Here is an 11119-nt window from a genome sequence, read left to right as displayed (position 1 = left end):
GGGAGGGTCCAGATTGTTAGTAAACGCCGAGCCACGTGCGGGCGCCACTCCTGGTGCCCCCGGGTTGGCGCGTGCGTACTGCGTACGCACCTCGTACGCAAGCGCTCGCTTCTGGGCGGAAGCAACAAGACCCGGCTGCACGTGGGCTCCGGGGCTATGGAGGGGGCAATGCAGACAGGATCGAAGATTCGGGCTGATTCTGGGATAGAGCCCGGCGCTAGGGGCCCCGGCTGTAGCCTCCGGCACTTTGCCTGCGAACAGAACTTGTTGTCCCGGCCTGATGGCTCTGCCTCTTTCCTGCAAGGTAGGAACTACTAGGTTGTATTATTTGGTGGGGCGGGGGGCGGTTACAATGTATCGCGCTAGCTGGTAAAAATCTCTCCTGAACTGGTGCAGTTCTTGCCGGGGTGGACACTACTGCATACGCAGGTAGACATATATCTCTCCCTCCAGACTAGCAAGGAGAAGATTGTTAAAGTACGCAGAATGGGAGAGGGCAGACCGCCTCTAAAGAATGAATACTCCAGAATAGGGGAAATATTCTTACCCCGGGGTCTCCCTTGACTAGGTTCCTCTCCGGTTTCCCACACACGCACCCTGGGTCCATACATCCCAGGCTGAGGCAAACCTGTTTGTTTGCATAAATACCCAGTGGACTGTCAGATCACCACTTCCGGTGTACTCCCTAGTCCGCTGGCAGATCTTTTATCCAAATAGTTGCTTCTCAGGTGGATGGTGATGTCCCCAGCCCCACCTCTTGGGTGAATGTCCCTTTGACTGGGATACACAACTCTCGTTATATCCCTAAGATTGGAGCAGTTCTTACCTATTAGGGAAATAACCCCTTTTTCTAGCTAAACAACTCTGAAACTAGACTCAGTTCCCTGACCCCTCTGAGGGAAATGTTCCTCTGGAGATAGGCCTAAGGGTCACCCCCATAAATGTTTCAGACCCTGCTCTAGGGCATTACCTGAAACCGAAATACAAAACCTGCTTTCATTCATTCTTTCATTGAACATGTACCTTTGCTTAGTATTGTTCTGGGCACTGAGAATAAGTAAATAAATTTTTTAAAAATCCCTGCGGTAACGGATTTGACATTCTTACATTCTAGTCAGAGAGACAGGCAAAAGATAAGTAAAATACGTAGTAAAAAACTGGAGAAAAATACAGTAAGGGTGTAGTTAGGGGTGTGCCAGAGAGGGTTGCAGTCTTAATTAGGATGGTCAGGAAAGGCATCAACTGAGATGGTACCTTTTGAGTAAACACTTAAAGATGGGACTTTCCTGGTGATCCAGTGGCTAAGACTGAGCTCCCAATGCAGAGGGCCTGGGTTCAGTCCTTGGTAAGGGAACTAGATCCCACATGGTGCAACTAAGAGTTCGCATGCCCCAACTAAAGATCCTGCATGTTGCAGTGAAGACCCAGTACAGCCAAATAAAAAAATTTTAAGGCAGTTTTTTTTTCCCTAAAATTGGCTTTTTGCAAGGGGAGCAAACCCTAAAGAGATCAAGAGGAAAGCTTATGAAGCATTAGGAACCACAGGGCTCTGAGGCCAGAACTTGCCTGGTGTGTTTGAGGAACAGTCAGGGGGACAGGGGTGCCTGCAGCGGTGACAGGAGGTGGGGTGGAGATAAGGAGACCTGCCCCTCATATAAAGTCTAGTGACTGAGAATGGAGACCTGTGACATGCTCTGAATATATTTTTTTTTTATAGATTTTAGACTTTATGGATACAGTGTTGATGGCAAAGGGCACGGGGGAAAGGAGGAGAGGAGGGTGGCGCAGACCAGAGTGGAAGCAGTACAGGTGGTGAGAGTCTGAAGGTAAACTGATAAATTGCAGGTGGTTTGGTTTGGGGGTATGACAGAGTCAGTTTTTTACCCAGACCATCTGTGCTGGGAGAAAATGAGTTCAGTTGGGAACATTACATTTGTAAGGCCTAATAGACTCTCCCATGGCAGTGTGGATTCGGCAATCGGACATACAGGGCTGGAATTTGGGAGTCCTTTGGCTCTAGATGGCAGTTCAAGCTACTGATTGGATGGAATCAACAAGAAAATCAATATAGATGGAGAAGAGAACTTAGAACTTAGCCCTTTGCCTTCTAGCCTGGGTGGAGCTAGGAAAAGACATAGAGAAGGAGCAGCTAGTAAGGTAGGAGAAAAACCAAGAGAGGGCAGTGACCTGGAGCCCAGAGAACGTGTCTGAAATGTAAGGACCAGCCAACTGTTCTGGTCAGGCCATTTTAGAATGGCCTGTTGGAGCCTGAATCACGTGAGGATGGACTAGACCTGTGGGTTGACAACCTGGTTGTCTGTTGTAGGTGGTGCAGCCAAGAGTCACTCTGGGACTTGCCTGGTTAAGATTCTGAGCTCGTAGTGCAGGGGACATGGGTTCGATCCCTGGTCCAGCAAGCTTCCACATGCCTTGCATCACAGCTACTTGAGCCCACACACCCTAGAGCCTGTGCTCCACAACAAGAGAAGCCAGTACAATAAGAAACCTACATATCGCAACGAAGACCCAATGCACAGCCAAAAATAATAAGTAAAATGTAAAAAAGAAAAAGCTGTTCCGGTGGAGGGGTGGAGTCGAGGAAGAGAGTCAGTGAGCGGAGACAGCTCTTCGGGAACTTTGCTGTAAATGGCTAAGATAGATGGGCCAGGAGTTAGATGGATGTGGGGTCCAGAGGGGAGGGAATTGCTAGAGCCATGGCCTCAGGAAGATGAGAAGAGAGGCACTCTTGTGCCCAGGTGAAGCACAGACAGTGCCTTTGGAGTAACAGGAAGACCCCAGTGTGGATCTATTTCTGCTTGGACAATTTCCTCCTCCAGGGTCCATTCTCCTGGAACCAAGAGAGTCCCTCAGTTGTATAGCAGCTCTTCCTCGCCAGCCCCAGAACAAAAAAGCCTCTGCCAGGGATCTCTCCAGGCTTAGCTCTCTTGCTCAGTGCAGGTGCCTGGAGGTTCTTAGAATTTAAGAAGTACTGAGCCCCTTGTGTGTTCTAAAAAAGAAAGAAATACTGAGCCCCTTGTATGTTCTAAAACCCCAAAGCCCAGGACCCTGGAGCAGGGTCCTCTGCAAACCCTCACTAGACTCTCCAGTGAGGTTAAAAATACCAAGCCCCAGAACCCACCTATGCCAACTAAGGCCAGCCCTCTGTCCTTATTGATTAGTTGCTCAGTCGTGTCAGCCAGGCTTCTCTGCCCATAGGATTATCCCAGCAAGAATACTAGAACAGGTTGCCACTTCCTCCTCCAGAGGATCTTCCCAACCCAGGGATGCCAGCCCTCTGTATTATTAAATGATCTGCTGTAGCGATTCTGGTTGCAGGCCTGTGTTTTGAAAACGTGCTGGAGCTCCATGTCTTCCCACTGCAGGTTGCAGGCCCAGCTGCACGTTAGAATGGCCTGTTGGAGCTCTGAGACTCCCAGTGCCTGAGCCTCAGCCCCCAGGAATGGGATTAAGGCTCTCTAGGGAAGGGGCCTGGGCATCTAGATCTTTCAAAGTTCTGCAGTGAGCCCAGTGTGCATACGGGGTTGAGAACCACTGTGTTCACTAGTGGGTTTTTGTTTTTGTTTCCATCTTATTTCTGTTCTTTGGTCAGGTCATGTGTTAGCTGTGGTGCATGGGCTTAGTTCCTCCACGGCATGTGCGATCTTAGTTCCCTGATCAGGGATCGAACCAGCATCCCCTGCATTGGAAGGTGGATTCTTAACCACTGGACCACCAGGCAAGTCCCCTTTAGTGGTTCTTTGTAACTGAAATATAGTAGAAAATCTCCGAGTACGTCAAAGCAGTAACAGTAAAGAGCTGTTTTGGGAGGCGTTCGTTCCATTTATATCCACACAGATTTGTGTGAGTTTTGGGTCCTGAAGTGTATTTGAGTCTAAAATGTATTTCTTACAGGGAGTTAGGATCAGGAATGTTTGGAAACTGCTCTTGTAGTCCAGTCTACCCATTTTGCTAATGGGAAAACTGAGGCCCAGAGAAGTAAGCAAAATCAGCTGAGATTACAGAGCCAGGAGAAAATAAGCAGGTGTCAGGACCCAGCCCTAGATATTCATCCATTTCTCAGGTGTCCTGACTGCTACAGAGTTTGGGGACGTGAGCCAGAGGGAAGAGAACTCGGCCTCGGGGGATCTTTGGAAGGAGAGGTTGGGACCAGCAGCAGTAAGAAGGAGGAAGGTTAGCACTCAGGAAGAACTTCCTGTTAAAGTTAGTAATAGTAGCTAAAGTCCTTTGGGCACTCAGCAACTTAGCAGGCAGCATCCTAAGTGTTTCTCTTTTTATCTAATTTAATCCTCATAGCTGTGAAGGATGTCCTATAGGTGTTTGCTTTTTTTTTTTTTTTTGCTGCACTGGGTCTTAGTCCCAGCATGCAAACTCTTAGCTATAGCTTGTGGGATCTAGTTCCCTGACCAGGGGTTGAACCCAGGCCCTCTGCACTGGGAGCTCAGTCTTAGCCAGTGGACCACCAGGGAAGTCCCAGGGACGTACTGTAGTTATCCTCATTTTATAGATGAGGAAGTAGAAGCAGAGACATGAAGCAAATGCTTAAGGAATCGCTGCCAACAAGGGGTGGGCCAGAGTGAGGGTGACGTGGGGACCCCTGGCCACCCAGCTCAGGGCCCACAATGTTAAGTTCCTCGTGTCAGACCCCAGAGGCAGGGAAGATGCGGGTGAGCTCGCCCATGCTTTCTCCCCAGGGGATACCTCCGTCCTGGCCGGCGTGTACGGGCCAGCCGAGGTGAAGATCAGCAAAGAGATCTTCAACAAGGCCACGCTGGAAGTGATCCTGAGGCCGAAAACTGGACTGCCTGGTAACTGGTCCTCTCGCCCGGTGTCCCCGTCACTGCCCTTTCTGGTCTCCACTCCTCTCAGCTCCCCTCAACTGTTTTTTTTTCTCCAGCTCTCTGCCTGTACGTCTATCACTTTTCTCCCTGTCTCTCTCCATCTTCTCTCCCCGCTCCCTCCTTCTTTCCTGGCTCCATCTCTCCTCCTTTCCATTAATCTGTTTTTCCACGCTTTTACTCTCTGCCCCCCTCACTCCCCAGGGCTGGGTGCACTGCGATGGGAATGGACAGCAGCACTGGACTTGGGAGAGCTCTGAGGTTCTCCTCCCCCGGAGGCTCCCTTGGTGGGTGCTGGAGGTGGCGGGCATCAAGTGGGTGGCAGTCAGGCCCTGCCTCCCTCCCACTGGGACTCCTCTGTCGTCCCTTTTTTCTGGAGGCTTGGGTGGGGCACATGGAGACAGGTGAGCCAGCTGGACAGGAAGAGCCTGACAGCCCAACCCCACCCCTGATTTCCGCAGGCGTAGCGGAGAAGAGCCGGGAGCGGCTGATCAGAAACACATGTGAAGCGGTGGTACTGGGAGCGCTGCACCCCCGCACCTCCATAACTGTGGTGCTGCAGGTCGTCAGCGATGCTGGCTCTGTATCCTTTCCTCCAGGAAGTCCTCCAGAATCTCACTGATTGCCGACGGCCATGTACACACCCTCTCCTAGTCTGCTTGACAGATGTCAACTTGTAGGAACAGCAAACACGGCTTGAGTGTTTACTGTGTGTCAGGCAATTTATACAGTGTGGACAACTCACACTTCTAGTAACTGGCAGTGCCAGGACATGAGCCCAAGCCATGTGGCTCTAGAGCTCAAGGCCCCTAGCAGCTGGGTCCTGTTCTCATGTTTCAGGTGAGGAAACCAAGGCCACGAGAGGAGAGGTCGCTTACCCAAGGTCACACAGCTGGAAGGCAGCAGAGGCTGAATTCACACACAGGCCCATCTGACTCCAGAGCCTGTGCCGTTGACCTCATTTCTGACCCTGAGCTTGGATTTGAGGCTCAACAGAGCAGGAGCCCTGAGCAGGCAGAGCCTTTGGTTCGGCAGCTCAGCCTTGGAATGTGGCCGTGGTTTGGGTGTGAGAGGCAGAGGCCCAGAAATGGGCATTTCTAGACAGCTTTGTGGGTGGGTGTGGCCCTGCACTGGGCAGATACTTCACAGATGGGGGAAGAGGTGCACTGTGAACCCACTTCACAGATGGGAGATAACGGTGGGTCAGTGGCAGAGGTGGGGCTGGCTGACTGTAAAGCTGGGCCCTGGGGAGGAGAGGAAACTGAGCTGGGGCTGGCTGGCTGACTCAGGCCTGTGCTCACCCTGCACAGGGCCAGGGCCGCACCTCTCCCCTGGACTGCGGACTCCCTGAGGACACTGACTCCTCCCTCCGTCATCCTGCCAGCCTGCCACCCGGTAGCACTGCTTGCTCGATTCCCCAGCCCCAGGCCTGGCTCTGCCACTGCCTCCTTGTTTTATCTTGAAAGGCTTCTGGCCTTTGTTTCCCTGAAGGTGCATACCTGCCGAGTATCACTGTGATCCCTGACTGAGGCTGAGAGAGAGTAAGTAGCTAGTTCAAGGTCACACAGCCTAGGGGTGGCAGTTCACGTTTGGAACCCAAGGATACTAGATCCCAGGATTACTCTGCCTTTCTGTGATCAGTTAGCTGTCTAGTGTTCACAGGCACTGGCTGGTGAACCAGAGGCATGGATGTGTTCTGCTGACCAACCTTCGGTAGAAACTCTTAACATGGGAATTCCCTGGCAATCCAGTGGTTGGGACTCTGCGCTGTAACTGCTGAGGGCCTGGGTTCAGTTGCTGGTGGGGGAACTAAGATGCCACAAGCCACATAGTGTGGTCAAAGAAAAAAAAAGGATGAAAAAAGAAACTTAACCACGGCCTGTGGCACTCAGCTCCTGGCCTGTTGCCTGAATGCCGCCTGCATGGCCCTGGTGGACGCTGGTGTGCCCATGCGGGCCCTCTTCTGTGGGGTCACTTGTGCTCTGGACTCTGATGGGACCCTCATGCTAGACCCTACTGCTAAACAGGAAAAGGTAAGTGTGAAGGGCGGGGTGGTGAAAGGCCCTGGTCAGGCACCCTCCCTCTCCTCTGGGCCTCGCTTCTCCAAAACAGTTGGCTGGTACCACCTCACTTGCTCAGCCGGCAAGCTCTGCTCTGTTCCTCTGGGCAATTGTTAGAAACCCAGCTCTAACCTGCTGAAGCGACAAGGGAGTTGATTTTAAGAGGTTCAAAAACAAAAACAAATCTTAGAGTTTCTTCTTCAGTGGCTCAAGTTCACAATGTGCTGGGGCTCCAGTTATTCCCAGTTATCTGCTCAGGACTGTGACAGTCACTTCCAGTCAGGAAAGCGGAAAGAAACCCCTTGGGAGCTTCAGATGTGGGGGGAGGGGAGTGGAATTGAATGCAGGGAACTGGTCACAACAGCCGTGTTGAAAGAGCTGAAGAAGCAAAAGGGAAGAAGGGAGGACCCCCCCCAAGACGAGAAGCCTGAGGCCAGCTCCTACCGGGCACTGTTGGGGACATGGGCGCAGTCAGATCTAGATGAAAACAGAGACAGTCTGGCTCTGGCCTGGCTGCTGAGGTCCGCAGCCACCCCATCTCCATGACAACTGTGGTGGGTGATACGCCCCAAACTCCTGTGAGGACCCAGATGCTGCTTTCTGCTTCCTCTCATCTCCCACCAGATTCCCACTAGAACCAAACTGGCAGGGGAACCTGGGAAATAGAGCTTGCTGGCTTCCAGCCCCAGAGAGCAGAGCACTGCTGGGAGGCACTGAGGGATGACCATCACCGTGGCTGCCCCTCTGGTGTGGAATACTGTGCTTTGGAAGCCCCTGTCGGAGCCACGTGGTGGGATCATGTGAGGAGCGATTCTGCAGGGAGGGGGTGATGTGTAGACTCCCCTCAAAAAATACACTTGGTACGTGAGGGCCTGGCTGCAGGAAAGGCAACCCTCCCCCCAACCTGCACACACACACACCCGCTTTGGAGCCAGCTGAGATTGTATCTGAAGGGAGGGTCCCAGGTCTTCCACCTTGTACCTCTTGTTCCTAGGAGGCCCGGGCAGTCCTGACTTTTGCCCTTGACAGCGTGGAACGGAAGCTGCTGATGTCCACCACCAAGGGGCTCTACTCTGACGCCGAGGTATCACTGCATAATTGGGGGTGAACACCAGGCCCTTTGCGCCCCCCTGACACGAGGTCCGGTCACTATTCTAAGAGGCTTAAGGGGAACCCCTTCCTTGCACCCCTTCTGCAAATAGGTTTTAAACTTTGTGGCCATAGAATCCTTCGTGGGATTTTAAAGGGAAGCCCAGTTGATGAGAAGAGGGGCTCAGGTGGAAATCAGGACACGGGGCACTTGAAGGCCTCCCAGCTTCCAGCTCAGAGCTGTGCACCCTGGAGTTCGGGGTGTCTGAACAGAGTTTGGCACCTGTTGGGCCAAATGGTCACCAAGAACATTTACCACCTGGCCCTCCTGTGAAAACGTATACGCGGCAGTAAAGATTCGGGGTCTTGAGTTCCATGCCTTTTAAGAGTATTTGGAGTCACAGGGCCTCTGGGTCTAAAATTCCAGTCTCTGGAACCTGGGAATGCTTCCGAGAGCAGGATGCCTGACACTGTTGGTCTGAGGGCCTGGAGCTGTTTAATCAGCCCTGAAGCCTTCTCTAACGAGGCCATGAAGTGGGGAAGATGGGAATGCACGTGGAGTAACCCCCTCACCACCACCCTCCCCTGGGGAGAGGGGCTCCTGGTGAAAGGGGAGGTGTTAGGTTTGGGGGGCTCTGGGAGTCAGGTGGGGGCCCCGGCACTGACCAACCCCCCCCCCCCCCCCGCTCCCGTCCCAGCTCCAGCAGTGCCTGGCTGCAGCCCAGACTGCCTCCACACACGTCTTCCGCTTCTACCGGGAATCGCTGCAGAGGCGTTACTCCAAGAGCTGAGGCAAGCCAGGGCAGGCCGCCCCTCCCGCCACCTCCAGCGTCAAAGAAGCCAGCAGGCCGGCCCTGCTGAGAAAAGAGTGGCTATAGCCGGACCCCTGGGCATGGGAGACCCCACCCCACTCCAGGAAGGCACTGGTAGAGTAGTGTATTCACTGAATGAAGCTACTCATTCTGACAGCCCCACGAAGCCAAGACTGCAGTTAGAGTGTGCAAGCCCTGCTGGGTGCTAAGGCCTCAGCAGTGAATGAGGCCCAGGTTTGAGGAACGGTGAGGTGATAGACAAATAACAGTAGTGTGTGTTGGATGGTGGATGGTATTTAAAAAATAAAAAATTTTTAAAAAGGGTTTAGGTGAGTTAATGGTGGGGGAAGGGGACACCTTCGTGGAGAGGGGGCATCCGAGGGAAGTCCAGGAGGAGGCCAGGGATGAGCTTAGGGACTCATGGACACGTGGCGGGGAGGACCCCTTGGCAGAGATAGGCAGAGGTTCAAAGACCAGCAAGATGGCTGGTATGGCTGGAGCAGAGGAAGGGAGGGCAGGAGGGAGGAAATGGTCAGGGAGACAACAGGGTTCGTGTGCCTTGGAGGGCAATCTGCCTCTGAGCACTGCCTTTATCCAGCAACCCCCTGAGGTGGGGCTATTATGGTCCTTATTTTAAGGTAAGGAAACAAACTTAAGAGCCAGTTAACTGGCAGAGGTCACTAGCTAGTTAGTGGTGGGATACGGGTCCCTCCTCAGAGTCCAGACCCAGAGCCCCCACTATTCAGACCCCAAGAGCGTCAGCACACTGTGGACCTCAGGTCCCTGACAGTGAATGGAAGTGGCTGAGGCCTGTTGGTTCTCAGTTGGGTAGTAGCACCCCATAAGGGGCTTCTGGAAAGAGGTATATTTTCAGTTCTGATTTGACTGATTCCCACAGGTGGGCCACATGCCTGCCAGATCCTGTCTGCCACTGACATTTGGGGGGTTATGGTAAAAATGACATGTTGGGGAAGGGGGTCCTTTGCTGCAGCTTCACATGGGTGCACTGACTCACAAAATTGGCCCTTTGGGCAGGTGTCATTTTCATCCCCAGTAACCAAGGAAATGCATAAATAGCTTGAAATTACACTCTGTGAAAACAGTCAGGAGAGTATAGACAGCGAATAATGTTTGCTTCTGGCAGGATTAAATGGCAGTGCACCTGTGCACGCCAAGTCACTTCAGTAGTGTGCCACTCCACAACTGTGGACTGTAGCCCACCAGGCTCCTCTGTCCATGGGGTTCTCCAAGCAAGAATACTGGAGTGGGTTGCCATGCCCTCCTCCAGGGCATCTTCCTGACGCAGGGATCAAACCCACATCTTTTCCATCCCCTACATTGGCAGGCAAGTTCTTTACCACTAGCGCCACCTGCTGCTGCTAAGTCGTTTCAGTTGTATCCGACTCTGACCCCACAGACGGCAGCCCATTGGGCTCCGCAGTCCCTGGGATTCTCCGGGCAAGAACACGAGTGGGTTGCCATTTCCTTTTCCAATGCATGAAAGTGAAAAGTGGAAGTGAAGTTGCTCAGTCGAGTCCGACTCTTAGCGACCCCGTGGACTGCAGCCTACCAGGCTCCTCGGTCTATGGGAGTTTCCAGGCAAGAGTACTGGAGTGGGATGCCATTGCCTTCTCTGAGCGCCACCTGAGAAGCCTCAAAATGGTATTAAGTGGAGTGAAGAAAACTAAACAGCTCTCACTTCATTACTTGATTATATCCAACCGGAGGTGGGGGTTGGCCATGGCATATGGGATCTTAGTTCCCTGACCAGGAATGGCACCGTCGTCCCGTGCATTGGACGTGTGGAGTCTTAACCACTGGACCACCAGGGAAGTCCCTCAGCCCCAATTCATGTATCTGACAAGCACATTAGGCACAGGGCTATTTTGCCTGCTAGCACTTTGATGCTTTGAGGCTCCAGCTGTCCCAGTCTCAGGCTGTGGGATGCAGCTGCCTTGGACCCCAGGTGGGCCAGTGAGAGGGTGCCTGGCAAAGAAGACCTTGGTGGCACCAGAGCTGCCGGCTTCCACTTTCCTCCCCCAGGAGGGGGCGCCTGCACAGTGGAAGCCAAGAGATGGGGAGACCAGACCATTTCACCTGACACCCTGAATCCAGTTCTCTCAGTCCCCCCCCCCCCCGCCTTTTTTGTGTAAAAGAGTTGGGTTTCTGCCACTGCTGTTAAAGGAACTCAGGAGGAGACTGCTGTGTAGACCGTATCATTCATTTGGTCTCTACAACTGCTCCAGCTGTGGGGGAAATCAGCTCCATTTTGCAGATGAGGAAAAGTGAGGCTCAGACCACG

The 11119-nt window shown here is 52.9% G+C and overlaps 1 protein-coding gene across 1 annotated transcript; it reads left to right on the top strand.

Moving 5' to 3' along the window:
* The first annotated feature begins 92 nt into the window (after positions 1–92).
* On the top strand, positions 93–9132 carry EXOSC5 (exosome component 5). Its single transcript, XM_052656292.1, has 6 exons — positions 93–304; positions 4713–4826; positions 5318–5439; positions 6749–6889; positions 7911–8000; positions 8704–9132. Exons 1-6 carry the CDS (start codon positions 157–159, stop codon positions 8794–8796), a joined length of 708 nt encoding a protein of 235 aa, XP_052512252.1. The 5' UTR covers positions 93–156; the 3' UTR covers positions 8797–9132.
* The last annotated feature ends 1987 nt before the right edge of the window (positions 9133–11119 follow it).

The sequence above is a fragment of the Budorcas taxicolor genome, chromosome 18 (genome assembly GCF_023091745.1).
Source record: "Budorcas taxicolor isolate Tak-1 chromosome 18, Takin1.1, whole genome shotgun sequence".
Classification (NCBI taxonomy): domain Eukaryota; kingdom Metazoa; phylum Chordata; class Mammalia; order Artiodactyla; family Bovidae; genus Budorcas; species Budorcas taxicolor.
Note: the sequence above shows the minus strand (reverse complement) of the source record. Positions and strands in the feature narration are given on the sequence as shown.